The sequence below is a fragment of the Carya illinoinensis genome, chromosome 11, assembly GCF_018687715.1.
Source record: "Carya illinoinensis cultivar Pawnee chromosome 11, C.illinoinensisPawnee_v1, whole genome shotgun sequence".
NCBI lineage: Eukaryota > Viridiplantae > Streptophyta > Magnoliopsida > Fagales > Juglandaceae > Carya > Carya illinoinensis.
In genome coordinates, this window is record NC_056762.1 from 31,743,032 (window position 1) to 31,758,812 (window position 15,781).

Genomic DNA, 15,781 nt, shown 5'->3' on the forward strand with positions numbered 1-15,781 from the left:
GGTTAGGGCTGTACACCAAATCGAGGAACCGACTTCCACCGACGGAAACCGACCGCCAGACGCCGGAGTTGGCGAAGAAACGGTCGGCAGTCAAGGTAAATATATCAAAACCGACGTCGGCCGATTTAGTTTCAATTCTCCTGTGCGAAAAACTGCTGAACCGACCAACCGATTCGTATATTTTTTTTTTCCTTTATTACATACAGAAACAACGCCGTTTAACTCATGAAAAATTGAAACGGCGTCGTTTTATAGCCAAACAGCACCGTTCCAAGATGAGATTCTTCATCGTCCTAGCCCCTCCTTCTTCCTCCCATCTCCTTTTTTCAGCCTAGGTTTTCTACAACTGTCTTCCGAGAACTTTCATGGCAAACGACGATGTCGTTTCCCTCATTCGTCACAAAGACGCCGACGACAGACCGACCGCACCGACGCAATCGAGATAGATGACATCGATTTTCTCTCTCCCAGTCAATCAGTTTCGACCACTTGGAAGAACCCCTCTCCCACATCGGTGGGGTTTCGATTTGGCGTCAATTTACATCGGTTTACAGCCCTATCTATGGTGGTGCACTTGGAGGAAGCAAAATGCAAAAGACTATGAAGATCAAGAGTGATCGATGGAAGAGTTCAGAAATTTGTTTTTCAATACCTTGCTTCATTGATCGATTGTAATTGATTTCCATGACATGCCTTTTAATGATTTCCTTGTATCTCTAAATTAGCAAGGTTAGGCACTGCTCTTGTATAAGTTCCATATAATTGAGCTTTTATCTTCTTTTGATCAATAAAAATTTGTTTACCAATAAAAAAATTGTAGTTAGAATGAGCAATATGCCATTGGTTGTGGTCCATAATGCAAAATGTAAAACATACATTAGTTGAGTGGTGGAAAGTTGGAAACTGCTAATACATATCACTTGAGAAGTTGATAGGGCACAGAGATTTCTAATGGACATGCACTAGCAAAATTTAGGACAGGCAAGATTTATATGCATGCATTTTTATATAATACACCAATCTTTTGAAAAAGCAAAAGTAATTATGAACCCTAGGACAACGGGAAGGAAAATATAACTCTAAATAGATGCAAACTCTGCACCTACCATCTATTTAACATGCCAATCATTGAATTAACTCAGTCCAATCCTCACAAAGTAACAATCAATGTAACAGAAGAAATATGAATATAGCAAGAGCCGCCCTGAAAAGCAGGGATATATATTGTACAATACTACTAAATGGATCACTGCACCAGAATCACATCACTTGTTCCCCCTGAAATACATGTAAATTTTCTGCACAAACCAAAGAAAAACGGACAGAGTCAGAAAGAGAACAAAATTCTAAAAGCAATGTGTATAACAATTACCGTGTGTTTTCATTCCCAACTGATCCCCTAGGGTGCACATGCTCTCAGCAAGAAAAGATATACACAAACCAAAGTTGCCATTAGATATTTACGGTTCATGTGGAGAAAAAACCTTCACGGATTTCGCTTTCTATTTATTTGGAACCAGGTGAACAAATTCACAACTAATCCCAATGAAGTGCAAGAAAATATATTCACACAAGCCAAGGTTCATGTGGAGAAAAAACCCTCACGGATTTCTCAACCACCTTCCAAATGCTGATATTGCCTAAGGGGCTATAGGTGTTTGTTTCTAGTGAGGTACAGAATTTCAGGTAATATCTTTTCTCACCACACCCATTCCATGAGACCACATTTCTTTATTTGTGCTCTTCACCATTTCAGCTTAACCCCCGCGGGCCTTTCTCTCATCTCCCTTATCTTTTAATGCAAAAAGATGGCCAATCTGTACCATTAATAAGTGAATCCAATTCTTCTAATATTCAGAAAGGCACTTTCATTAACTGAGCTACCTTTTTTTTTTTTTTTGATTGGCACTGAGTGTTCAAGAACAGCATCTCAACTAATCCCAGGGGTGCACAGGCCCTCGGTAATGAGTTTCCTTGCAAGTGCACCTCGAGTAATTCAAGAGGTAAAATGCCCCAATCCGATGGCCCTTAGAGATTGTTTGCACCCAAGAGGATTCAAACCTTAGACCTTGGAAGGAGCATACTACCAAGACCAAGGCTTTACTTGAGCCAACCCCTAGGAAGCTACCTATTATACAAATTGATAGGAATATCCTTCGCTTTCTATCACAAGTTTCCCTATTATAACTTCAGCAGCAACTAAATTAGAGATTAAATATCTTTTTTTATAATCCTAGAATGGGATCCATCGGAAAAACCAAAGGGCTTGCATGCTGGGACTTGCATAAATCATTTTTCATTTTTTTTTACCGGTAAACACATTTGATAGATTAAATATAGCATAAACGTTTGATATGCATTGAAGAAAATGTCGACTATGCACAATGAAACTGTCTGAAAGAAACTATGATCAATTAAAAACCACAAACGAATGCTTCCTCTGAATTTTAATATGGTCTCCAATCGAATCTACCATAGTGGCAAAACCAAGAGCAAGGAGTACCCTTCAGTTTGCATTTCCTACTATGACACATTAAACGCTCACTTTTAAAAATATGTCACCAGAATCCAGATCCCAGATGCCAATCCCCAAGGAACTCTTAATACAATGTCGCTTTTGAAACCTCTCCATGCCCACTGTTCTACCAACTTACAACAGCAACCTCTGATCATTAAGAAATCCCTAAAAGGAATTCTCAACACAACTGCTCCAGATTTGGTAGCATCTATCATTCTGAAAGCCTTTTTACTCTATCAAAGTTTTAATCTATTCATCTCAAAAGCCAAACTGGAAAATAGACATCATCCACCATAAAAAATAGCCCTCACTACATCAAACTGAATCATCTAACTGACTAAAGTGACACTGGAAAAGATATATATTTTTAATTAGTCTGGAAAAGAAATATCATATACTATGAAAAAACACAAGACATGTCAAACTAAATCATCTATAACCGATGATGAAAAAAAAAAGCAGCACTAAATGCACATCCTTGGTGCATGCCCATTGCAGTTTAGATCTACTTGACGCTCTTACAATTTTGTCACTTAACCTACATTCATTTTTATGGTAACACGATTTTACTAGTATATCTTGGTCACAAAGAACTTTTTCTTTTTTGGTAGGTTCTTGGTCACAAAGAACTTGAAAAGAAGAAGAAGAAGAAGAAGAAGAAGACAGATTTTGTCAGCTAGGGGGGAAAAAGACACAACTAGCAACAGATGCCACCAATTTAAGTGCATGAATTTTATTGTACTTGAACCCAGAAGGAATAGAGGTAGATGGATCAGTTAATTGAATAAATGAGGCTCTACCATAATCATTCTTATGAATTTGGAAAAAGACAATGCATCTTTTCTGGTTCTAACCTGAAGTACCCATAAGCTTAGAAGTGACTCCAAGCAAAACAAGGCAAAGCCAACTAAGTAGAATATCTGCAGTAAAACCAAATGAAACATTAGTTAAACCCTAACGCCAAATCAAACGAGTTATAAAAACCTTGTACTAATATGTTGCACTTCCATGACGAAAAGTTAACATCAGATTCTCTTCCTAATACAATATTGGTCGTCACTGTTCAAGGCCCCAAAGTAAGCAGCATCAGGAAGCAAGCATTATGCGACAGGAAGCATATAACTTGTAATCGTAGTGCCTTATGACACATAGCAGAAGATGCCAGAAAGAAACAGTTTCTATTCAGAATAAAAATTTGGATGAGGGTTATTTTATACCCTAAAACATTGAGGGTAATTCAATCCAAAAAGAAAAAGATGATATTTTTAGGGAGAAAAAAAAAAGATTCAAAATTCAGTGATAACTTTCCATAAATCATGGGAACATCCTTGTGAGTTGTGCAATTTCAGTTTCAATGTACACAGATAATAAGACCTCAATGCAGGCATTGACCAACTTACCCCAACCATTACATGGCCATCAAAAACATCAATCGCGGCAAGGATTCCCCTGAATTAGAAAAAAAAAAAGTTAAGGCTTGTTTTTAATTATTACATGAAAACAACATCATACAGTTATTGCAAGCCTCAAGGTTCATCAACAAGCCTGGATCGCTTTTACAAAGATACAACAGAGAAGTAAAAAGCAAATTATATATTGTGCTCTAAACACTGTAATTTCTGAATGATTGAAATTAAGTTCACTGAAGCACCAAATAAAATAACCCATTTCCTTTACAATACAGAAAAAGGTTAAAAAAGAGAAGTTTCAGTGAGGAAAATTCTACAAAAAGAAATAACGACCAAGTCCCTTAAAACTCCATTAATTTGTTCGATATATACTTCACTGAATCTTCATTTTTTAGGATATTGTATTCAGCAAGGACTAGTTCATACTTTTGACCAACGTTAGACATAAATTATAAAACTATATCATTAACTAAAACTGTTCATAAACATACCAGTCGCTGGACAAGTTCTAAACAGCAACTAAGAACTTGAGGAATCTTTTATCAAGTTGTGACACCTCAGATTTAGTATGATAGAGTGGGCAGTTCAACACTAACTGAGAGGGAAAAGGTTTTGCAGTTCATAATGACTCCAAAGGGATCAGATTGAAACAATGATTAGTCTTTTTGGAGTAAAAACCCAGATGTGGTTTGGCCTTTGCTTGGATTTAAGACAAGGTCCTTTCACAAGATAGTTTCACTACAAATATATTTGTGCAATATATTAGAATGGGAATCACGACCATTTCAAGCTTAGTTCATACAGCGGAGAAAAAAATAACTTACGTCAATGACTTCCCATGAAAGACAACTGGAGGTGCAATAGCAGCGAATATACAAAACCCAATGTGAATCTGCATTATGTCAAATTGATTAATGGACGGAAAAATATGCCGCCCATTCATGAGGAGAATAACTAGCATGATATTAAATATGGCACGTACCAAGTAGAATAGGAAAAACCAACTGAACTTCAGGGCACTATCTGTCCTGCATTGCAGACAAAACCGTTTGCAACAACCATCAGCACTCTCAATGTCATACTTATATAAAGCTTTAATAAAATTGGGGAACCGTCAACATCTTTGAAGAAAAATGTCACGCTTCTATGCAATGACTCTAGAAATTCTTCAACTTCAAATAAAAAAATATTAAATGTGTTTTCACTAACTAGGTTCATATCACTGACATCAAATATAGGTGCTTTCTCTCCCCAGTTGAACACAAAAATGATACCATTGCCACCTAACCAACCACAAAAGCCACAGAATATACAATACCCAAACACAAAAACACGAGAGAGAGAGAGAGAGAGAGAGAGAGAGAGAGAGAGAGAGAGAGAGAAGGGGGGGGGGGGGGGGGGATTCCAAAATTGCTAAACTTTGTTGCGAAAGAATATCAAAACTTTTAGCAAAAAACACCCCTAAGTTACAACACAAGATTCCTAAGACAAGTATTATAAAAAACAAACAAAAGATCAATCCGTCAAGTGCAAAACATTTTGAGATGCTTAAATAAGCTATAATCAGAAACCTTAGCATGGAATCTTCAGGAAGAGATTTTACATTGTAAACGATAACATGGTAAATGTCGCCCAAAAATTTATCTTTTTTTTAGTAAGAATAAAGTTTTATTAATTGGAGGGAGGCATAGCCCATGTACACAAAAAGTAAACACGGATTACACCTAGCATCATCTAGGAACTAGAAATGGTGTAAAACAAATTGTCAAAACTAGCCCCATTATTATCAATAACAGAAGCACAAGAAAAAAGAGCGTTGAAGAATTTTTTCAATTCATCCCAGGAACGCATGTTGTCTTTGAAACACCTCTTTTTATCGGTAAGCAAAATTTTATTAATCATAAGAATAGGCAAAGGCCCAGGTATATGGGACATATACAAGAGCGCTGTCTGAGCGTGCTAGTCCAGCAATACAAGAAGTTCATGGAAACTCAGTCCATTGAAATCAATTACAACTGATCAATGAAGTAAAGTATTGAAAAACAATTTTCTAAGCTCTTCCATTGATGGCTCTCAGTCTTTGAAGCTTCTGTCATTCCTTTCCCTCCAAATGCACTACCATAAGCATATTGGGACCATCTTCCATATTGCTGCAATAAGAGAGTTACCCTGAAGGCCTCTCTAAGAAGATAAGAGATCGATTACCCTTCTCGGCATCAACCAAGCTAGTCCCACCCGAGTGAAGAAGTCTTACCATAATGTCGTGGCAATCTTACAGTGAAGTAATAAATGATCAACAGACTCCCCACTCTTTTTGCACATACAACACCACTCCATGACATTGAATCGATGTTTCCTTAAATTGTCAATTGCAAGTTCCCCAATGAAGCTGTTCATAAAAAGAAGAGTGCCTTTAAGGGTGCCCTTGTCTTCCAAATACTCTTCCATGGGAATGGGTTTGTTGATGTGTGTTCATGGCTCGACAGAGAGTGAACAGTGAACTTCCCTTTCTTGTAGTGACACTAGAAAATCTTGTCAACAACTTCCCTCCTCATGCGAGTGGAATAAATGAGATCATAAAACTCCAATATTGTGTCAACTTCCCAATCATGTGCATTTCTAAAGAAATTGACATTCCATTGAAAAGCACCATTTGATGTAACCAACAAGTCCGCAATGGAAGCTTCTTTCATTCTTGGTATGCCATAGACTTCTGGATAAGCTTTTTTTAGTGTCATGTCGCCACACCATATGTCAAGCCAAAATTTAATTTTAAGTCCGTCACCCACCTCAAACTAGGTATTTCTATAGCATGCATCCCATCCTCTTCTTATGTGCTTCCAAACCCCAACCCATATGGCCCACTTACCTCATTTGAACACCAACCTCCCCATGCTTCACCGTACTTCAATTCTATTATATTTCTCCACAAGGTCCCCCATTCTTGATGGTATCTCCCCAACCACTTGCTCAATAAAAGCCTTGTTAAAAACATGTAGACTCCTGATACCCAAATCTCCTTATGAAATGAGGGAGCATATTGTGGCCCATTTTACCAAGTGAAACTTAAACTCATCATACATCCCCCCATAAGAAATCTCGTTGAAGTTTCTCCATGTGTTGGGCCACCTTGGTAGGAAGTGGGATAATGATAATAAATAAGTTGGCAAATTGGACAAAGTACTTTTAATTAAAGTAACCCTACCACCTTTGGATAGGCACATCCTCTTCTAGCTAGCTAGTTTCCACTCCATTTTCTCTAATACATCATCCCAATTTATTTTCGAATTAAATGGCGTACCCAAGGGGAGGACAATGTGATATCTTACATCCCAATATGGAAGCCATGCTCTCCACAATAGTAACATCTCCCACCGGAACTATTGATTTGGTCAAGTTCACCTGAATCCCAAAGTAGCTTCAAAACAAAAAATAAGAGCCCTCAAAGCTAGAATATGATCATTTCTGGCCCCACAAAATTGAGTGCTGTCAGCAAATAACAGGTGAGATATACTTGAGTCACCGCTAAAAATCCGCAGAGGAAACCACCCTCCACAACTCCTAAGATCTTCTTGCTAAAGGCTTCCACTACAAAAACAAATAGTAGCGGAAAACAAGGATCACATTGTCTTAAACCCCATGAGCTTTTAAAGAATCCCCTGGGGGTGCCATTCACCAAGATAGGGAAACAACCTGTTGAGAAGCAATGAGTAATCCATGAACACCATTTCAAACCAAAGCCACATCGCCCAAGCATGTAAAGCAAAAAGCTCCAATTGACCCGGTCATAAGTCTTTTCCATGTCTATTTTACACAAAGTCCCAACTCTCCCGACTTGAGTCTACTATCCAAACATTCGTTTGCAATAGTACCGAGTCAAGAATTTGTCTTCCTCTAACAAAGGCATGTTGAGGCTTGGATATTACCTTCTCATCATCAAGCTAGCTCAATCTATTTGCCAACACCTTCAACATGATCTTGTACATCCCACTCACCAAGCTAAGAGGTCAATAATCTTTTACCTCTACCGCACTGGGGTTTTGGGAATGAGATCAATAAAGTTGCATTGAGACTCTTTTCAAACCTTCCATTTTCATGGAATTCATGAAAGACGCCCATAATGTCATATTTGATCACTTCACAACAAGTTTGAAAAAAAGCCATAGAGAAGTCATCCAGACCTGGAGCTTTGTCACCCACCATAGAGAACCCATCTTTGATCACTTCCACACCTATGATTCCTCACCATCCAGAGGCACCACATCAAACAATGAGGAATTGTTATTCAAACCACAGAAATATGTATATTACCCCAAACCAAACAACTCCACTATCCTTCTAGGCATAGCCCCCATGCTACTCTAGTCCAATTAAAAAACAAAAAAAAAAAAAAGATCATTTAACATCAGCATAAGAAGAACTTATCATGTTATTGCTCCAGCTGACCCAATAACAAAAGAAAAAGCACATAATATCATCACAATAAATGTCCCAACACTACCCAATATCAATAATTGTGACTTAGCTTGGGGGGGGGGGGGGGGGGGGGGGGGAGAAGCAATCATGACATATTTATCAGCTTGAGGAGAGTGGACTTAGTGGTTATATGTCATCATCTCTTACAGAGTAAAAGGAAAGACTGCAGGTTTTCTTTTTTATGCATCAAATTAGTTTCAACCTCCATTAAACCACCATAACCTCTCCCATACTACCATGCATATCAATGCCAATGCTTGAACAACATTGATATGCATGTTCGGTTAAGACAACAATATATAAAAAATTATGCGTATAGTGTGCAAGTAAAGAGAGACAACTGTATCAAGAGGGAAGGTCAAAACATGCAAATTGGAAAGTGGCCAGCAGACAAGGAATTTAGTTTTCATCAAATTATTCGTCTCATTTGTGATAAATAAAATCCTTCACAACGATTAAATAAATTATGTATGATCCTTCTTTCTCTGCATTGTTCAATACTAACCTCATAGCACGGTAGAGAGGCCTGTACCACAGCACATATGACAGGGGGCATCCAAGGAGAGCATAGATCGTTGCAAGGAAAAAAATTTTGACACCTGCAGTGAGTGAACCTCGTCAGAAGATCCAAATTGCACTCAACCCAGTATGATTGCATGGATATGATTAAAAAGGAGAAGCTCACCCCCGCCTCTGATCCAGCACACCATCACAGCAATCACATTAAAAACAAGACAAAGAACTATACCTGCACAAACAGTGCTAAAACAAAATCAGATATAGCGGAAGGCTTTCATAATGGGAATTTCTGATCCAAACAACATTTTGAGAAAAAATTAGCAGTGTGGCAAGCAAAATATGAAGCAGAATAAAATCAAAAAGGAGAAAACAGGTCCAAAGATACAAGGGACTGATACATGTGAAAATGTGCCAATAAGCACACAATCTACGTAATAATCATATAGAAGGGCAAATGAACAGCTAGCAAGCAAATACTAAATTCAACCAAGGCTCCCCTCTTTTTGTTGGAAACAAATTTGTGGTCCCATGTGGATGGGGTTTGCCTCCACATCACCTCACTAGTCCTCATCATCTCTCCTCCCCATCTAACCAAACAATAGAAATCTTTCCTCGCTTATTTCCTACCCCTATGTCCTCCCAAGTCCCAACCAAACACACCTGTAACCCTCTCCACCAAAACCTTTTTCTCAACTCTCAAATTCGTGTGAGCAAATCTAAAAATACCAGGAATTAACGTGTCACTATCATAAAATAAAACAAGTTTATTCATCAAGGGCGGCATAAGCTTAAAAATAACAGAAATTGAGTCCCCAATCATTATAAACATGTAACAAAAAAAATTTTCCACTCCTGTTGGAGTAGCCAATTGGTTAGAGGAGATACAACGGGAATTTTTATGGAGTGGGATAGGTAAGGCGAATAAGTCCCCATCTGATATATTATTCTAAGGATCGTTTACCGATTTTTAAAAGAGGGTTGGGGTTCCAAAGATTAATGTTATTCAATCAAGCTCTTTTGAACTGGTGGTTGTGTAGTATGCAGATGAAAGAGATAGCTCTTGCCGATTGGTAACGGATATGAACATTGGTAGTTCCTGGGATGGTTGGTGCTCTAACTTTTGGGATTGGTATTTGGAAAAATGTTTAGGGATTGGAGAGAATTTTCCAAATTTACTAGCTTTAAGGTGAGAGATGGTACAACAATATGATTTTGGCATAAGGTATACTGTGGAGATCAATCTTTCAAGGAATCCTTTCTGGATTTACTTATTATTGCTCGCTCAAAGGATGCTTCCATAATAGAGCATTTATAACTGTCTAGTAATTCTCATTTGAGGAGCATCTCTTTCTTAGAGAGGCACATGATTAGAGATTGGATCTCTTCATTTCATTCCCTGATTGGTTATGTTCAAATCATACAATGTTACAAAGTTTAGTCTTGACTACTTATATATATATATATATATATATATAAGTAGTCAAAAAATATATATATATTAAAAAAAAAAAAGCAAAGTCTACTCTTGACCTAAATGAGTAGCAGATACTCTAATATATTTTTTTTTGATAAGTAAAAAGAGGAGAGTAGAATGGCTTCGCCCGGGTTCGAACCAGCAGATACTCTAATATATGAAGGGGAAAAAGATTCAGAGTTAATCTTCTCCTTCAACCAATATACAAGTAGCCCTGGACCATAAGAAGGTTCATATATGGAATCAGAAATAGATCTTAATTTTTACATTTTTCAACATGACATGGAACAAGCAATTTCTGCATAGTAGAAAATAATCTTTCATTACAACTTGTATCATTTCGAACCAGAGCTCGTCACCATCTTCGTTCTGGTCAAATATTTTTTCTATTAGTGATGCCAGTCAAAATATATTTATCCAAGATCACCAAATTGTCTAGTTGGAACCTGCCTTGATTGCAAATTGTTGCAAACGGGGAGCTATTCACATAGAAAAAATATGTACAAATCCAATGCTTCAAAACATAAATTTGGTTGTGGTATATTTTATTTCTGAAAATTACCCAAATATCAACTCCATCCCATGAAAATTTCACTTGTCAAATCAGAAAGGATTTTTCAGAAAGCTTCAATTTGCTCATTTGCCTTTACATTGCCAAATGAAGAGGTGGAATTGGCAGACAGCAATTTTCATGAGGGAGGGGAACTAAAAAAAAAAGAAAAATCCTACTAAAAGTGAAAATAAGGTAGATTGAGAATTAGGAAGATGTTGCTCACGGCTCAGTAATTCTCCTACATTTGCCTTTCTATGCTGTAGTCTTTTGGTGCTTTGAAATATGTACATAATAACAAAAAAAAAAACACTATCACATGTACCAATCCCTTCATTTCAGTATAAACTTTCTACAAAAATGCCAAATTAAAAAACTTCTTAAAAAACAAAGGAAACAACAAAATTTTAAAAGGAATGAGCTTATAAAGAGGATATAAATCTACAAAGTAAGAAAAAGCAAAGTTGTAAAATTTTACACGATGCTAACTAGAAGGGGAAAATCATTATGAAGAGACTTTCAGTGTTGCATATAGTTTCTCTAAGAAACCCAAATGAAGGCATGCTTAAATTAAAGAAACAATACTCCATTCATCATATTATAATATTAGCATAGATGAAAATATATGACGTCCCTCCCATACCTAGCCAACTTGCAAAAGCCAAATACTGCAGCCTTTGAGCATGGACTGGTATTTCATTGGCTATATCATGATGAATGATCGGGAAAAATGGAGGCCAATTTTTATCATCATTAGGGACACCAGCTGATATACAAAATTGAAAACAGAATTAGAGTATAGCAAAACAGGATTAAAAATTCATAATGACCTGTAGAAGTTGAATGTTGTGGCATATACCTTTAGCGACAGCATCTTCTCTCCGTCTTATGTCCTGTCAATTTCAAGAGTACATTAAAATACAAGAATCAATGATCAAAGTACTTACAATATTCAATGGCAAGCAGAAGCAAGAAATTATATCAAAGAGGTTTCACAAACTGTATGCAAATCATTGCTAATTAAGGCAACAAAATCCTCAGTTTTAGAAGTGAACAATGCAGAAAAATCTTTTTTCGATGATGAGGTATCCAACAACTTTCACTGCCCTAGATAAGGCTCTAGTTCTCGACTAATCCCCGAGGTAAAAGACGTCTCCGCCAGCAAATTTGTCACCTTCACCGCGGTGCCTTGCTCACAAGGACCGGAGATCAGCCAGGAGCAACCCACATGTAGGGTCTCCTTTCAATGCCTTCCCCGTCCAAACTGGGGTCTCTGGGGAGCCTTTTAACCTCCTGCTCAGGAGGGATGCAGAAAAATTTTACTTTCAAAAAATACACTTCCGAGACAAACAATAGAACATATAATTGCAAAACTAACCTTTTCCCTCCGTTTGAGATCTGCTTCCCAAGATGCAAGCTCTTGCTCTTTGCTCTTAGAACCCTACAGAACCATCCCATCAAGGACATAAATCTCTCATAAGTTTCAAAAAACAGAACAGAATAATAAAGCAAATGGTGACTGCAGTACATTCACTGTATCCAATGGTATGTCCACCGTTGCATCATGTTTCTGCCCAAAGCCCAAGGTTTCAGATCCCAATGGTGGAATGCGTGGCTTTGATCCAGGGGCAGCAGATCCCTTCTGCAAAAGAAACGGTTCCCAAAGGATGACACAATGAATAATTGACTCAACCATCACATATATAAATGATAAATAAAGGGACATTCGACGCTGAAATTTGTAGTGGCCCTGCAAGCATGCCCAACCATGAAGTCATAAAAACACCAGTGCAGCTTATTTTAAAATTGCAGATGAAGTGGCAAAATTTTAGTGGTTTTCTTCATTAGCAGCAAGAATGTCTCCGATGGAACCACGTGCTTCGACAATAACGGGGGAGAAGATGATTCAAGGATTAACTATAACTCAATGACTGCCTCGTTAGTATGAGTGGGATGATGGTGGGACAGTGATATAGTTTCTAACATTACTCTTAAGTGCTTCAATTGTGTTGATAAAAACCCAAAAAAATAAAATATAAAAAATAATAATAAATCAAGAAAGGAGTTAAAAAGGCAATTAAGAAGATGGCAAGCCATAGATTTTTGCAAAGATTTACACAGTTGGTTTACAGTGTTAGCCCGGGACCAAGTATCAAGTACTAAACTCCACCAACTTCAAATGGACAGGTATTTTTTTTCAAAACTTGAAAGAATAATCCTACACTCTCGTCCCACTTTATCTCACTATGTAAAATGCGAAACTTTTATCACCCTTGGATTATCTTTTATTTTATTACAGAAAAATTCAAAAGTTGGTGCTCATGCAAATTCATCGAGAATGTAGTATGTAAAATTTTCCAATTTTAGATCTCTAATTTTCTTTTTACTTGTACCAAGAGTCAACTTGTTTCAAAATTCAAATTTCTTAACCACACTTTTAGGCTATGTTTGGTTGTTAAACCAAGCTCAACTCATCTCAAATCAATCATTGATGGGACCACTACTCTTTCAATTTTCCATAAAAAGATAAAACTCATCCCAAACTATTTTATACATATCAACCTAAAAAGTTAAACTTATCTCAACCTGAAAAAATTAAACTCATCTTAATAAGATCCACAAAATACTATTATTCACCGCTCATCTCAACATCTAGCTTAAAAGATTAATTATTAACTCCCGTTCAAAACTTCTCGATGCTTGACCCAGATTTCGTGAACTATTTTTTTGATCAGTAAGGAGAACGTATTGCGCAGGGAATACAAGGTACTAAATAAACAAATTTTTCGAAAAATTCAAGCACCGCCTTATTCCAGCTTCTCACCAAATTTAGAATGCAAGAAAAATATTTCCCACATTGACGTACCTAATATTTTCATCAATTTTCTCCGCAACTAAAAGGACCAAAACGCGGGAGTTCCAGATCTAGATCAAAGGCGCGCGAATTCCCAAACTACCCCTCCCAACATATGAAAGACAGTAATCCAGGTCGCACAAAAGAGACTAAAACCAAGGAAAAGCCTTAAAAAAGGGAAATGAAGAGCCGAAATGAGGGTAGATCCAGAGAGTAAAAATTGGAAATGGAAACCGAGAGAGAGAGAGAGAGAGAGAGAATTACCGAGAAGGGATTGACCTCTTCCTCGTCAAATGGATTAGGGTCGTGGTGCCGATTCATGGTGTGTGTCTCTCTGTCTCCTTCTCAGATCCCTAAATTTTTGCAGAGAAACAACCTCCGAACAGTTTTCAAAATTCTCGCACACAAGTGAGAGAGAGAGAGAGAGAGAGTGAGTGGGCACGTCACTTTAAAATTCGGCTTGTTTGCAACGCGGGATTTGAAAGTTTAATGAAAGTTTCACTCTATATTTGCACTTGGATATGAAAATATTTACTTAAATTGCCCTTGCCTTGATTTTTCTTGCGATTCAAAACTGGGAAGTTGAACACCGAAGTGCAGTAAACTAGTAGCCTCTTCAAGTTAGAACATTAGTAGTGAACTCAATGAATTTTAACTAAAATTTAGTTAGAAATTTTAGTTTTATAAATTTTAATTAGTTACTTTTTATAATATTAAATAATAGATTCAATAAATATTTTATTATTTTATTAAAATATTAATTTTTGATTTTTTATTATTTTAATTCTAATTCTAAAGATAAGTCATGTGAAACAAGATGAGTCCTAGAATAAATCACATATAACTATCTTTTCCAATTCCAGCCTTACCCCTGCACTCCCAATAAAAATCCATTCCCTTTTCTTTCTTCTCCATACAGATTTTCACGTTTCAACACCCAAACATCACAAACCAACAATGCCCATGAAACAACAAACCAGATTTCCACATTCTAGAAAAAAACACGTCATCCACATTCCATTATTTGGAAAAAAAATAAAAAATAGAGATAAAGATGAAATCAGCTTGGGTGTGGGTTTACTTGTATTCAATGATGAAGATAAAAATAAAGGAATGAAATCGTAGGTCACTTGCAAATGGGTTTAGAAATAGATGAAATTGTGAGTCACCTGGGTTTACAAGTGAATGGAAAATAATGCTTCGGCTATTGAATTTTTTTGCCAAAATATTGTTTTGGCCAACAACTTGCTCAATAAATTTGGCTAGTGAAAATATTGAAAATTAAAATTACTATTTATTTGTTGAGTCTATTGCAACTCTTTTTAACGTAGTTTAGTTCAATTTTAATCAAATTTTAATTTTATGGAGCCTATTATTAGTGTTCTTAGTGAAGGTTGAACATGGTCATCCCGACATTCGCAATAGAAATCAATCAATCATCTGAACTCTCAAGTTCTTTGCAGCATGGTATGAGAGGGATTGCTAAGAAAGTTAGAAACTGTTATGGATTTAAAAATAGAAATATGTAAAACTGGTCTGAATCCCTCCAACGTAAATCGAAGTTTTCCACAAATTTCTTGTACCTATTCATGACTGACACGGGCCTAACAACTACCCCAAAGAACCCAAAGACATGACCTAGGCTCGTAGCGCGGCCCCAACCGACCTTGCCCTCAAGTTTTGAAAAATATCTACTTTTAGCTTATCTAAAATCTTTCCAAGTGGTATTGCCATCTATGTCCGCATGACATGTGTCCTCTCCAATTCATTCCAACAAATAAATTTTTGGCCTGTTACATTAATGTTTGGGTTGAAACTTTTATTACATTAATGGCAAAGGCCTCCGTCCCTTATCTCCTACATCTAAGAGTGGAAAAAAAAAAGGGTTAGGTTTATTATCGGTTTTATTTTTTTTTAAAATATATCAAAATCAGTTCAGTTCTATTTTTCTTTTTTAAATATTAGATCGGTTCATATATAT

The 15,781-nt window shown here is 36.8% G+C and overlaps 1 protein-coding gene across 1 annotated transcript; it reads right to left on the reverse strand.

Annotated features, from left to right (window-relative positions):
• Positions 1–987: 987 nt before the first annotated feature.
• On the reverse strand, positions 988–14,261 carry LOC122281511 (secretory carrier-associated membrane protein 4). Its single transcript, XM_043093041.1, has 12 exons — positions 14,065–14,261; positions 12,475–12,588; positions 12,325–12,387; positions 11,806–11,839; positions 11,590–11,712; positions 9,089–9,151; positions 8,909–9,002; positions 4,910–4,955; positions 4,752–4,819; positions 3,919–3,967; positions 3,373–3,438; positions 988–1,298 (listed from the first exon to the last, which is right to left on the reverse strand). Exons 1-12 carry the CDS (start codon positions 14,119–14,121, stop codon positions 1,266–1,268), a joined length of 810 nt encoding a protein of 269 aa, XP_042948975.1. The 5' UTR covers positions 14,122–14,261; the 3' UTR covers positions 988–1,265.
• Positions 14,262–15,781: the final 1,520 nt, after the last annotated feature.

What these genes read in the sequence shown, in the direction of transcription:
- LOC122281511 (XM_043093041.1), bottom strand. Translation starts at nt 14,121, where the DNA reads ATGAATCGGCACCACGACCCTAATCCATTTGACGAGGAAGAGGTCAAT. An exon ending in AAGAGGTCAATCCCTTCTCG is followed by an intron (nt 12,589 to 14,064) that starts GTAATTCTCTCT and finishes TTTCTTTTGCAG; the next exon opens with AAGGGATCTGCTGCCCCTGG. An exon ending in AGAAGATGCTGTCGCTAAAG is followed by an intron (nt 11,713 to 11,805) that starts GTATATGCCACA and finishes TTTGTATATCAG; the next exon opens with CTGGTGTCCCTAATGATGAT.